Raw genomic sequence first — 12,084 nt, 5'->3', positions numbered from 1 at the left:
GATGTGAAAATCTGCAGAATTTTCAGTTTTATGTAAAATTTTAGTTTGGATTGTTAGTCGGGAAAAAAAACAAAACAATTTGAAGACATCACATTGGGCTCTGGGAATGCTGCTTCATTATTAATTAATTGAGAAAATAATTGAAAGATTAAACAATGAAAATAATCAATAGCTGGAGCCTTATCTGAGGTGGATTTGAGAATAAAGGTAATCTTTGTTCGCTTGTCCAGGTCACTCTAGGTAATGTCTTTGACATTCATGCTGCAGACTCTAAACTGTTGGACTTTATTTCTCAGTCACAGCCATCAGAGCACTAAACCCCCTCCCCTTTATTTGCATCAGTATGTGGGTAAGCTCCCACAAAAAGAGACCCAAGAATCCCAGCACGTTGCTCTTTTCTTTCTCATCATCTTGTCATTTGTCACTTCAAAAGAAAAGCTGTGTTTTTTGGCATTTTGAGACAAGCTGAGCATCTTATCCACTCTGATTTGATTACCAGAACACAACACCCACCACACATATGAGTCACGGGTGTGAGTAGAAAACACATCAGTCATATTCTAAAAACATTCCAATTGACAAGTACTGTTGATCAGTGTCACCACAATGAGACACAGGCATGCTTAGTCACTGCATTTGTCAGGTCTTCATCAAATCCAACGCAAAGCCATGGCCGAACAGGTCCAATGTAACCAACAAGATCCATCTATCTGCTAATTTTCTGCTCGATTTCGGGAATTTCTCCGCCATCAAAGCATTGGTTTGATTTCTTTGTGGAAAAGTTGGGTTTTCGCCTTGAAGCAGTGGAAACCTCGTGTTTCTCTGCATGTTTTGACCACACCGCACTACACGAGTATCAAACATGACCCTGTGGAGAGAGGGGCTGGAAAGAGGAAGGGCCATGACGTGAGCCTCCTTCCAAAAACAAAAAGCCCTCCAGCCAACCACTCACATTATACATGCCACTGGCGGAAAGAGAAATTAATTCACATCATGACTTCTCGGCAGCTTCAAAATGTATATTTAGAAAGGCCATGACAAAATGTTGTTTGATAACTTCAGGAAGAATCATTTTCTTAATTTGGTTTGTAATAAAACCAGGGGAAGCGAGACGGATTGTTGCAGTGCAACAAGCTGTAATATGCAAAAAACCCACTTTGATTTGACAATACCTCCAGTCAAACTTGCACATGAGCTGCTGAATATTATTAGTTTTGCATAATCTATTAGAAAACAACCCTCTTTGGAAGACTGAACCTTGTGCAGAGGCCGTCTCTCGACTCCTCCAATGACCACCCTCAGCCTGTGTAAGAATAGCTGATGAGTCATTGTGAATGGCTTTTTCAAACTTGCTGTCTGGAGGGTTTTCAGAGTTCAGGTTGGACACCGTTGAACTCACAGGGGACTTTTGGCTGCACTCTGCCAGCAGCAGCAGAAATGTGGAGAAGTGGGTTCTGCTGTTTTCCATGCTCCACCAGTCTGACATAAGCCTGTTTCCCCATTACTGTGCCTCCCTGGTTGTATAATGTTTTTATGGCAGACAGGCTGGCTGCGACTCCAGCGCTGGAGACAAAGATGGACTGACTGAAAGGACAAGGCAGACAAAAGGGGAAAGAGAGAGAGAGAGAGAGAGAGGGGGGGAGGAAAAGAGAGAGAGAGAGGGAGGGAAGGAGGGAAAAGGCTGGAGGTGTTGAACGGGGTTCCCCGGCTTCCCTCTGCCAAGGATTCCCTCAGTCATCTGGGCTCTGTCAACCCGAGGCTTGCCCAGGCGCATTCCTGAATACTGACTTCACCTCTCTCTCTCGCTCTCTCTCTCTCGCTCTCTCTCTCTGTGTCCCCACAGCACCTCCACCCCCCCCTCCTCCACCCCGCCTCCTCCCTCCGGGCCCAGACAATGAATAAAAGAGCTTGTTTACACGCAGCAGAAAAGCGAGCAGTGCGGAGCAGAGGGGAGACACTTCCTGGAGACAGTTGCCAACAACAGCGGGGAGCTGGTTTCTGTGTCCAGAGAGTCAGGAAGAAAAGCAGGAAATCTATCTATCTGCACCGAAAACCATCTGCTGATAAAACTGCAAGCTCTTACACTCCTCTTTCTAGTCTGCCTGAGTCCATTAACAAATTACAGCCCAGATTATTGGGACCCCCAGTAAACATCACATCTGAGTGTGCTTAAGCAGCGTTAACAAGCTAGAGTTCGGGCCCTCTTGTGTAAACTACAAACATGAGAAAGTTTTCAGCAGTTACCATGGCTACTTGGCTCACGAAGGCTCCTTGAAAACAAGCGTTTCACGAGATAATGTGCCAGTGTCTGTCAAAATTTACCAAGAATAACTGTTATGCAATCAGCAGGCCTTGATACGGCACACTCTGACTGCAGGAATCAAAAACCACACACGTTACGATGTGAACAAGCTCATTTCTAGCCTCTGCAGGCTGCTAAGACACAGTTAGCAGGAGTGGTAGCATGCAGGCGAGCAGACACACCTCCAGATAAACAGCTAGCAGACAGCTGGTTAATGGTGAGCAGGGGTAGAGTAGGTGTATGGAGGCACAGTGCAGTAGTAAGACTCTGGCTTCAGTAAGTGGCTCCAGCTCTAGGATCCCGCTCCATCCACTAACCATGAGAATGTAAAACAGGCCTATAAATACCGTGATGAGGAAACCCCTAATGACAGTCTACTATAGCTTCCTATATCCACTCACTCTCCTAATGTATTCTCCCACTGGAAAAGGTCTGAATGCATTAACTGTATCAAATGTGAATTATAAATGTACTCCATTCCCTTCCCTAACCTTGTTATCTCTGCAACACAGAAGACATCGCAGGTAACTGCAGAAGAGACGTCTGCAGTCGGCTAAAGTCAAAGTTTCATTCATTTACATAAATGTCAATGGAGGGCTTCCCTTCGCTGAGGAAGTCATACGCAACCATGTCAAGTGGGTGAGCTATCTTTAGGAGCCCCGCCGACCTCTGAGGATCAGAACGGGAGCAGAGGATGAAGTAGTTCCAAGTCACTAATTGCTCTTCTGCAGCATAATGAAACAAGGACATAAAGCCTCGACATGCAGCTGCTCTTCAGTCATTATATCCCCAGGAAACCCCTCATACTGGATTAAAGCTGCTGTACGCAAACAAAACAAGACGGAGAGTTTTGAGTTGCTAACATGCTCAAAATGACAATGCTAACATACTGATGTTTAGTTGGTATAATGTTTACTATATTCATCATCTTAGTTTAGTGTGTTAGCATGCATAGTTTTTTGACAATCCATACAATAGTTATATTGTATAATTCAGTCTTTGCTAAACTGGTTGACCAATTGATGGACCAACATTACCATCCCTAGAGCAAAAATGGCCCAAAAACATTAAACTACTACAACAGACCTTTTTCACAGCAGACATTTTGACATTAAATAGTAGGGTAAACACAGATGTTACCAGTGGTACTAATTAAGGTTCCATTCAGGTCAGGGTGCTGCTTTTTTGCATGTTGTTTCACTGGAAAGGCTCTGCTACACTAAATGGAACAGAACCTTCACTGGCAACACCTGTGTTTACCCTACTAGTTCATGTCAAAATGGCTGCTGTGAAAAAGGTGACAGCACTTCTGAAGAGCTGAAAGTAATTGTTAAAGTGTATTTAGAGCTAGTTTATATGTCTTGGTTGTATTGATAGTCAAAATGTATTCAAATATTATCTTATATTTTTAAGGAATTCATGTTTCAGTAATAGCATGGTACAGTTTATAACTATTATTTGGAACATTTCTACAATGTACTAATTACTTACATCACACGAGAAACTGTCAAATGGGATTGAATAGGTTAGAAGTTCTAAACCACAGACAGTAGATTTTCTAAAATTCCCTACAACAGGATGAGCCTCAAGCTGCAGTAACATTTTCCCAACTAACATTAAGCAAATGTTTAAAACCCTGCTGACACATTCAAACTCCCAAGCTTAAATTACTTTGACTTTAGGATAGTGTTGGAAATAATAGTTTGATTTCAGTGAGAGACTAGAAAAGACACTAGTGTAAGTTTCACTGATCAACCTGTAATTCTCTCCATGCTGGGGACACAGAGGGGAAACATCATCAACCGTCAGTGCCGCTCTGAGATAAGTACTTTTGTGAGGCTGTCATGTCAGAAAAGGAGAATTCGTTTTCAAAGTAGAGATTTTATCTTTTCAAGCCAATTAAGACAGAAAATGACACGAGATTCAGCTCAATGGCTGCTGCGGCTGCCTATTGGCTGGACTGTTTCTGACGTCACCAGGCTGTGGTCAGGGAAAAAAGAGACTAGATTCTTCTTTGTGATGTTGCACAGGATAACGCTTGCTGAAATTAATCTGCAGCAGCACTCTCATATTCGTCCTGTGAGAGTATCTACCTCTGCATGTATTTTAGTTGCATATTTCTATGCTTTTCACAAACAGCACCAAACTGTATCTTACTGCAAAGCCTGTTCTTTACCGCTTTATCTTGAAATCAACACATGTATTCCAGTCTGAGCAGGAATTTTTTTTTTTTGCACGCCATATAGTATCTGAGTTGAGACAGAGTGAAGCTGCTGATGATTACACATCTGTGTTTATGCATTTATCTCATACACCTGGTCTCTAACTGCACACACATACAGCTTGTTGCATGTTAGACTCAGGTTTAAGTAAACGCTCACACACTGCTGGTGAGTTACAGAGGAAAAGGAAAAGGGCCTGTCAAGTGAGCAGACACGCATGAGGTGATTAACACAGAGTTGATATCTCGTCAGAGCTCGAAGCTTCCTCTTTAAGGTCGCAGCTGTGCAGAGAGCCATTTTTTTTAACATCCCAACAGGCTATCGAGGAGGATGGCACCCGGCACACCCAGTAGCCAATTGGAGACGCTCAATGCTGTGAAAAATAGTCAGCAATTCCCGGCAGAGTGAAATATCTGTGTTACCACCATGCTATTTATAGGGTTTATTCTAGGTTTAGAAACCAGAGCGACACTTCTAGCCAATCAAACGCCTGGTACGGTACAACTTCACTGATCTGAGCCCTGCGATAATGGAGGCCGTTCAAATGAGTTCTCCATGAGAACTGTGGAACTGGTTTTGAAATGGTTAAAATAAATTTCATATACACACACTAACACTAAATATACATGTCACTGTAAAATATGGTGTGACTTTCAAACCTACACCTTTAAAATGCCCATACAAGATTTGATGTGCCAAAAATATATTAAAAAGGACAATACACGTCTATATTTCCAATTAAAAGACCAAAACCAGTAGTGGTTTATATGAATTGATACTACTTATAAGTACTGTGCACGTATCCAATGCCTGATATAACGTATTCCTCTGTGCCACAGAGCTCCATTGTCCAAAAACAAATTTTAAAAACACTTTAATGAGCTACACTGTTGCACTGGGTAACATGTTTCCATTATAACAACCATCCTGGGCACTGTAGTTTTTTGGTTTTATTTTTCAATTCAACATACACTGTCCTGCAACTGTAAATGCTCTCTACTAGAGCACCAAATCCAATGCTGAAAATAGTCACACATAAATGCACCATTTACTCCTGTTTGAGTAACATTTGCTAAAAACCGCAGCGCCCTGCTGTTTAATGAAATTATTAAAAATCTAAGTAAGATTTTTATGACCTGTTTTTAAAGCTTTACACCTCCAGTAGGAACAAATGGACTTAGGGTTGAGTGCCACAGACAGTATAAAGAAGTTGGAAAGTATTGACAGACACACTAACACATCTTTTATTTTGGTCTTTTGACATGATGTGTTGACACACATAATTCATACACATAGAATACAGAATATCCCCAGCCTTATCCTTTAAATCCTCTGAAGCTTTATATCTTGAATGTTGCTATGTTGGCTTAAGGAGTGGAACTCTTCTGTAAATGTATTATAACTGACGAGGTAACGAGGTGGTGATATGAATGATTTTAAAGTTGAAGTATTTAACTTAATTTTCTCAATTTTTTAACATTTTAATGGTGCTTTTGTCTGTGGAAAATCTCGAAACATGAGGAGGGGCTGGTCGTAAGAGTAGAACAAAACAAAACACATGACTTTTCCAGTATATACTTGTTTTTGCAGACACTATTGAGAAACTAAGTTACTTCACACGCATATTATCGTACTCTACACACAACTTATTTCTCTCTGGGTGCTTATAGATTATCTTGTGTTCACTCTAGTATGGCTTGAAGGCAGAAATATACTGTACAGCATATGCTCCGTGTACACACAGCCCCTTCCTTGAAACACAAACACTTTTGAGTACACATCTCCTCAGCAGGACCGCGCCGTAGCAGAGTGTCCGGGCAGCAGACGGTGGTGGCAGTGCGTTAGAGCCCGGTGACTCAATAGCATCTTACCATAAGGGCATGATGGTGAGTGACAGATGCAGAGGTGGGAGGGAAGAAGGCAAGACAAGTGACAAGCTAGAACAGGATCACAGCTCCTTTGAAGGCAGCTGGGCAGGCACACACAGAGCCCACAAGAACAGGGAAGTGACTCAACGCCCCAAGGACTTTAAATTACTTTTCTACAACTTATATCTCCTTTTGCAGCCCACACAACTCTAACACTGTTACCACTATTTAATTCTCAACTGGACAATTTTTAAGAACAAGTGAAAATTAAGTGGAAGCCGACAACCAATGATTGAGGCGCGCAGAGCAATTTGCAATCTTGAGTGTGTCAGTGTGAAGGAGGAGGCGCAGGAAACGGCACAGTGTCTCTCGTATTTCAAACTCAAGAGCGAGTAAGTCAGGCTGCTTTTCTGTCAAGTTGCAGAACAGGAAGAGAAACGACACTGAGTGAGGTCCCGACTAGAGGAAGTTGTAATAATTATTCGTGGCAGAAACCGGAGTCAGGAAAGTTCAGCAATGTTGCATGATTTACTATGGAGGGGATCACCCAATAAACACCAGCAACAATGTCAAACATTCTTGAGGTTGCATCAGAGACAGAGAACAAAACACCCTTGAGGTGCCAGAGAGTTGCTGCATTTCCACTTCTGGACTCAAGCTCACATGTCTAATAAACAAATCAATAAAATAATTAAACTGACTCAGTGGTGTGCTAGGATAGATTTGCCTTCATTTCCACATTGAACACAGTATCACAATGGTGCAATGACATGCATTGCTAGGTTGTTTAACCTGAATGTGTTGCGCAACTGTACCCTGCTGGAGGGAGTGTCAGGAGGCACAACCAGGACTAATTTGGAATGCTCTCTAGCTGAACTAGGGATTTATTTAACGTGCTTCGATTAATAATGCCACTTATATAAAACTATATTTTAATATTCTAAAATTTGAAGGAGTTAAGCTTTGACTGACAGTGTCATTTGTGAGATTATAGAGGAATCAATAAATTAACACCTCCTGAGACACCTGCCACCTCTGCGTCAGCTCCTTTGGGGAAAAAAAATGCTGTCGGGGTCACCCTTTTTCCCTCCCTCCCTCCCTCCCCCTCTCCCTCTCCCTCTTTCCCTTCCTCCCCCTCCCTAAAAGTTGATTGCTCATGAGGACAATATGCCCATTGAAGTCAGAGTTGTGAGTGTACAGGACACAATCATCAAGCACCACAAGATGTAACAGCACAAACATTCTTGGTGCACCCACACACGCAGAGAGAGCATGTGTGTATGTGTGTGTGTGAATGAGAGTGAGAGAGAGAAAGAGACCTGCAACTTCCTCTACTACATCAGAACCAACTATTTCACAATGAAAGTGATAAACTGTCCTGTAAATTGAGGTGCTTGTCCTTTTGTCAACAGAAAATAATCTGGATTTCTTTAGCGTTTGTGTATGTGAATGTTGCAAATAACGGAGCTGCTAGTAGACCTTAAATGAAAGGTGTGAATAAAAGGTCAGGTCAGCCGCCTCCCGTCTGCAGCACAGACTGCTTTGTAGAAAAGACCGTCAAGATGTGGTGGCTAAGCTCATTTTCCTCATACATCTCAGAAAGGGATCAGAAACTCTGACGCTGCTCAGTTGGGTCTTACTGTCACAGAACACGACAGCCTAGACACGACTCACCTGCCTTTACTTAAACTGAAAGGCAACATTTTAGGCAACATTTTTATAAGCACAAGCACTTAAAAAGCAAGAATCTTTACCATAAATAAAAATGTTGAATCTCTGCCTAATATGACATGAGTGCAAAAACCATGATACATTCTGCCAATAAAGACTAATAAATGAGACAGCTCAGCTTTAAGTTTGAATGGATGTTGCCATGTATACTAATAAAAGAATAAAAGCCCATAACCAGGACAAAACATCTGACCTCAAAGCGGTTTCACTACATTTTTAACTTCCCAGTTATCTATGGAAGTAATGAGGCAGGGTACGCTCTCATGTTTTAATTGTGGGGTTGATTGGACAGCAAACAGCTAACAGTCAGTTCTCAGATGTTTCTAGAAACCAACAATGATTAAACTCCCTCGTCCATCCCACAGATCCAGAGGCCGACCAAGTGTGCAAAACCTCCCAGTCCCACGGAGGAGTGTGACGTCTGAGACAAACGTGTCACATCATCCTCCCCGGCATGCCAGTGCCTCCTCCTGTGGACACTCGGAGCAGCGCGTCGGCGGTGAAATGACAGCAGATCATGTCTATTTCACCTCCTTTTTGCCGTCTCTTGTCCAAACTAAGATGTACCCTGACTGTGTGAGCTCAGAGTGGAGATGTTGTTTGTGAACATGTTGATTTAGGTTAATGATCCTGCTGATAATGAGATCCTGCTAACTATGCCTCGGAGTGGAACCCTGTGCATGCATGTCAGTGGGAGTGGGGGGTAAACAGCTTTGAACGGCGGCTCCCTGGAACAAAAAAACCAAGACTCAAACAGAGTCCTTGCAGTCATCTACAAAGTCTGTGGTTTGTGAGCAGAGGGGAAGCAGCATTTAGCAGCCGTACATCACTCTGCAATGACATGTACTAAAATAGTGAAAAAAACAAGCCAATTTAATGCCGTTTTCCCCTCTTTTTTTTGCTTGTGAAGCAGAAGCTAGAGTGGACGACCCCTGTACATTCAGGCCCAAAAATGGAAAAAGGGTATTCCCTCTCCCTCCAGCGTTTATGTGTAACGCGCTCGCACAAGGCAGGAAGTTCGCAGCTAAAAGCGAAAGAGATGTTATCTGTGGCAAGACGTTGCTTTTTTTCCATGAAGTCATCACAAGCCCCTGGGTAGAGTGGCTGGCTGCAACAAAAGGGCTACTGTGTGACTGGCACAATATGCCGCTCTGCTCCACAGCTTGGCCACACATGCAAATGACAGGCCAGGAGGGAAAGGTGTGGTGGTGTCAGGTCCGAGCTCAGCATGAAAACACTCATCAAACACCGGCTGAGTGTAGAGGATGGTGAAGACTTTCGGGGTGGGGGGGGGCTCATGTGTGAGAGCTGCTGCATGAGTCACACTGCTCAAGAGAAGCTAGATTTTCACCTCATAAACAGCGACTTGCGCTGATACTATTTTGGCAGTAGAGCTTGGTGCTTTGTGATCTTTATCACTGCAAAATGGTCTATTTCGAATGACTTTACATATCTACTTCCCTGTTATCTTGTAATTCGAACTGCAAAGTGTAAGCCATGTGGAGAACAACTGTTGAAAGTGAAAACAGGTTGTTCAAGATTTTCTGTTTCATTATCTGCACCACCTGAATCTTCTTCCACTCCAGTACACTGAGCGTGCCTGATCTGCACTTCCTGATCCCTGCATGTCAGCCAGGGATGTCTGTCTTCACACACACACACACACACAGACACACACACACACACAGCAGAACATTACTGTGTCAATGCTTAGACAGGGATGGCAGAAGGTTTGTTTTCCATGAGACAAAGCTTTCTTTAGTGAACTACTATACGCCACTTTACATACTTTGAAACCCAGAGCTGACATGAGGCAACCTCTGGGGACGAGCTGAAGAAAAAAAGAGGTTGCTCTGGATGAATGATTCCAATCGATCAGAGTTTATTTGCACTAATAGCTCCTCTGTCCAGATGTGTGTGTGTCTCTCTCTCTCTCTCTCTCTCTGTATGTGTGTCAACTTTAACTAGTGTGATATGCAATAAATGATTCCAATACAGGCATGTGCATCAATGAATATGGCATGTACATTTCCACTGACGGTGCGCCAGAGGGAATATGATTGTTTTTTTTACGCGCACGATTTGCAACAGCTTGAAATGTAACGGCAGCAGTTGGATTTCCTGGCAAATGAATCGATGCAGGCTGTAGCAAATGCGCACCAGCTATGAAGTGAAATTGGGATGAAAAAAGATATACATTGTCAAACTACTCACCGTTCGGTCCATATTTCTCGAAATTGACTTTGACTTGCTCCAGAGTCAGCCCAGTGTTTTCGTTCACACCGAAGTTGTCTAAAACTTCGGTCGCCGATTTAGTGTGCGCATTTTCCATCTTGGTGGACTGGGCTTAGATGATTAGATCGAAATGCATATAGTGGAGTAACATCTATTGTGGCAATCGGGAGGGTGCGCGCCGCGGGGGGGTTGGGGGGTGGTGGGGGTGAAACGGCAGTAATCTCCACCGATGGACGTTGAGGCGGCTGAGTCTCGGTCGGTCTGCTCTGTCACCTGTCTGTCCCCCCTGAAGAATAAACCTCCGGATCCGCGGTACAGACGCTGTTGTTGCACAGTTGATCGACTGCCGCTGCTACTTCATCTCCATCTGAAGGTGTGCTGCGTGTGTGCCGGGGCGGACCGCCTCCTGGCCGTTGAGCACTCCCTCCTGCGCTCCCATTGGCTGCTCGTACCTGAGCGGAGGGTTCAACCGCCTCATGCGAACCACTTCAAATATCTTCCTTAAAAAACAGGTCACATAAAGCTCCGTGAGTGTTTGTCACCCTGCAGGTTGTATTCAGTGACGTCACTGTGTCGCTTGCTTACAGGGAAATGATCTTTTCGCTTGTGGACTTCTGCACATCAGCGCCCCTGCAGCTGGAGGGGGACACAGTGCCTTGCTCAAGGGCACCAGCCCATCAGCACCCAGACTGCTGCTGTTTATGTGAGACCAGTGCAGAGTTACAGTACTGCACACACAAGTCTGATCTGAGTCCCCAAAGCAGCCCTGGGGCCAGTTTCACTAAGATTAGGCTAATATAGTCAATTAGATCAGTTTTAGTTTTCCTCTGAGACTAGTCTGATGCAAGTCAAACAAAAATAAGACCAACTAATTTTAGGCTTAAAGAGATAGCAGCCCTTCTCTTCGGGCTATGTTCCACTGTGAAGTTGTGCTCAGAGCTGACAAAAAAAGGTTTGAGATGCGAATTTGTGGTTTGTTGCAGAGTCAGCAAAGCAGTAATGTTCCCGAAGATGGCCCCTAATCACTTGACGTGTACATATTCTTGAATTTGTGAGTTTCACACATCACCGAATCTTCACAATTAATTGTCCTTGTAACAATTCTCTTCCTGAGTCTGAAGAGAAGAGGGGTGAGGAGCTTGAACTGATAGTAGAAGGGACAATCCAAGGCGACTGTGTTCTAATTTAGTAAGTACTTGGTGCACTGAAAGACAAAGACAAGGAAGAAATGAGCAACATACAGCTTTTGCTGAATCTTTGCATATTTTAGTTGCAAGTAATTGGTGGGGGTTCAGACGTGTGGAGAGGAGGCCCATAGCCAGTGTTAGTTGTAAGGCTCACTAACTACAAAATAACACGGGGTGTGAGTTTCTGTTCTTTTTTGTTGTTTTTGTTTGATTTCATACAGAGCAGAGGCAGCAAAACACCTAAAATTAACATTTAAGAACTTACATTTTTTGAAGTTTTCACTTTTGTTTTATTAGGAAAGTACAATAAGCATACATAAAAAATAAAAGCAGTAGAATAGGCAAAGTAAAACTACAAAATAAATGTAATACGAACCCAATCAAACATGATGCTGGTGTTGTCCTGTTACTGGTGAAATGAGCTGGACATTCAGAGTTGCACAATAGAAGCTAAACAGAATGTCTCAAACTCTGACAGCTGTGTTCTCCGTCCTTGCTATCTTGCCAGACTGTTCTCTCAAGGAGACTTGGCAAGAACA

The 12,084-nt window shown here is 43.3% G+C and overlaps 1 protein-coding gene across 1 annotated transcript in view; it reads right to left on the bottom strand.

Annotated features, from left to right (window-relative positions):
• The window catches only part of atp2a3 (ATPase sarcoplasmic/endoplasmic reticulum Ca2+ transporting 3), a 45,174-nt gene extending 34,428 nt beyond the window's left edge, over window positions 1-10,746 (bottom strand). The window contains exon 1 of the mRNA XM_051400309.1: window positions 10,338-10,746. Within this exon, the coding sequence (XP_051256269.1) occupies window positions 10,338-10,455 (118 nt within the window). The 5' untranslated portion in view covers window positions 10,456-10,746. The remainder of the gene's footprint in view (window positions 1-10,337) is intronic.
• Window positions 10,747-12,084: the final 1,338 nt, after the last annotated feature.

The sequence above is a fragment of the Dicentrarchus labrax genome, unplaced genomic scaffold (assembly GCF_905237075.1).
Source record: "Dicentrarchus labrax unplaced genomic scaffold, dlabrax2021, whole genome shotgun sequence".
NCBI classification, from domain to species: domain Eukaryota; kingdom Metazoa; phylum Chordata; class Actinopteri; family Moronidae; genus Dicentrarchus; species Dicentrarchus labrax.
This window is presented reverse-complemented; position numbering and strand designations above follow the sequence as displayed.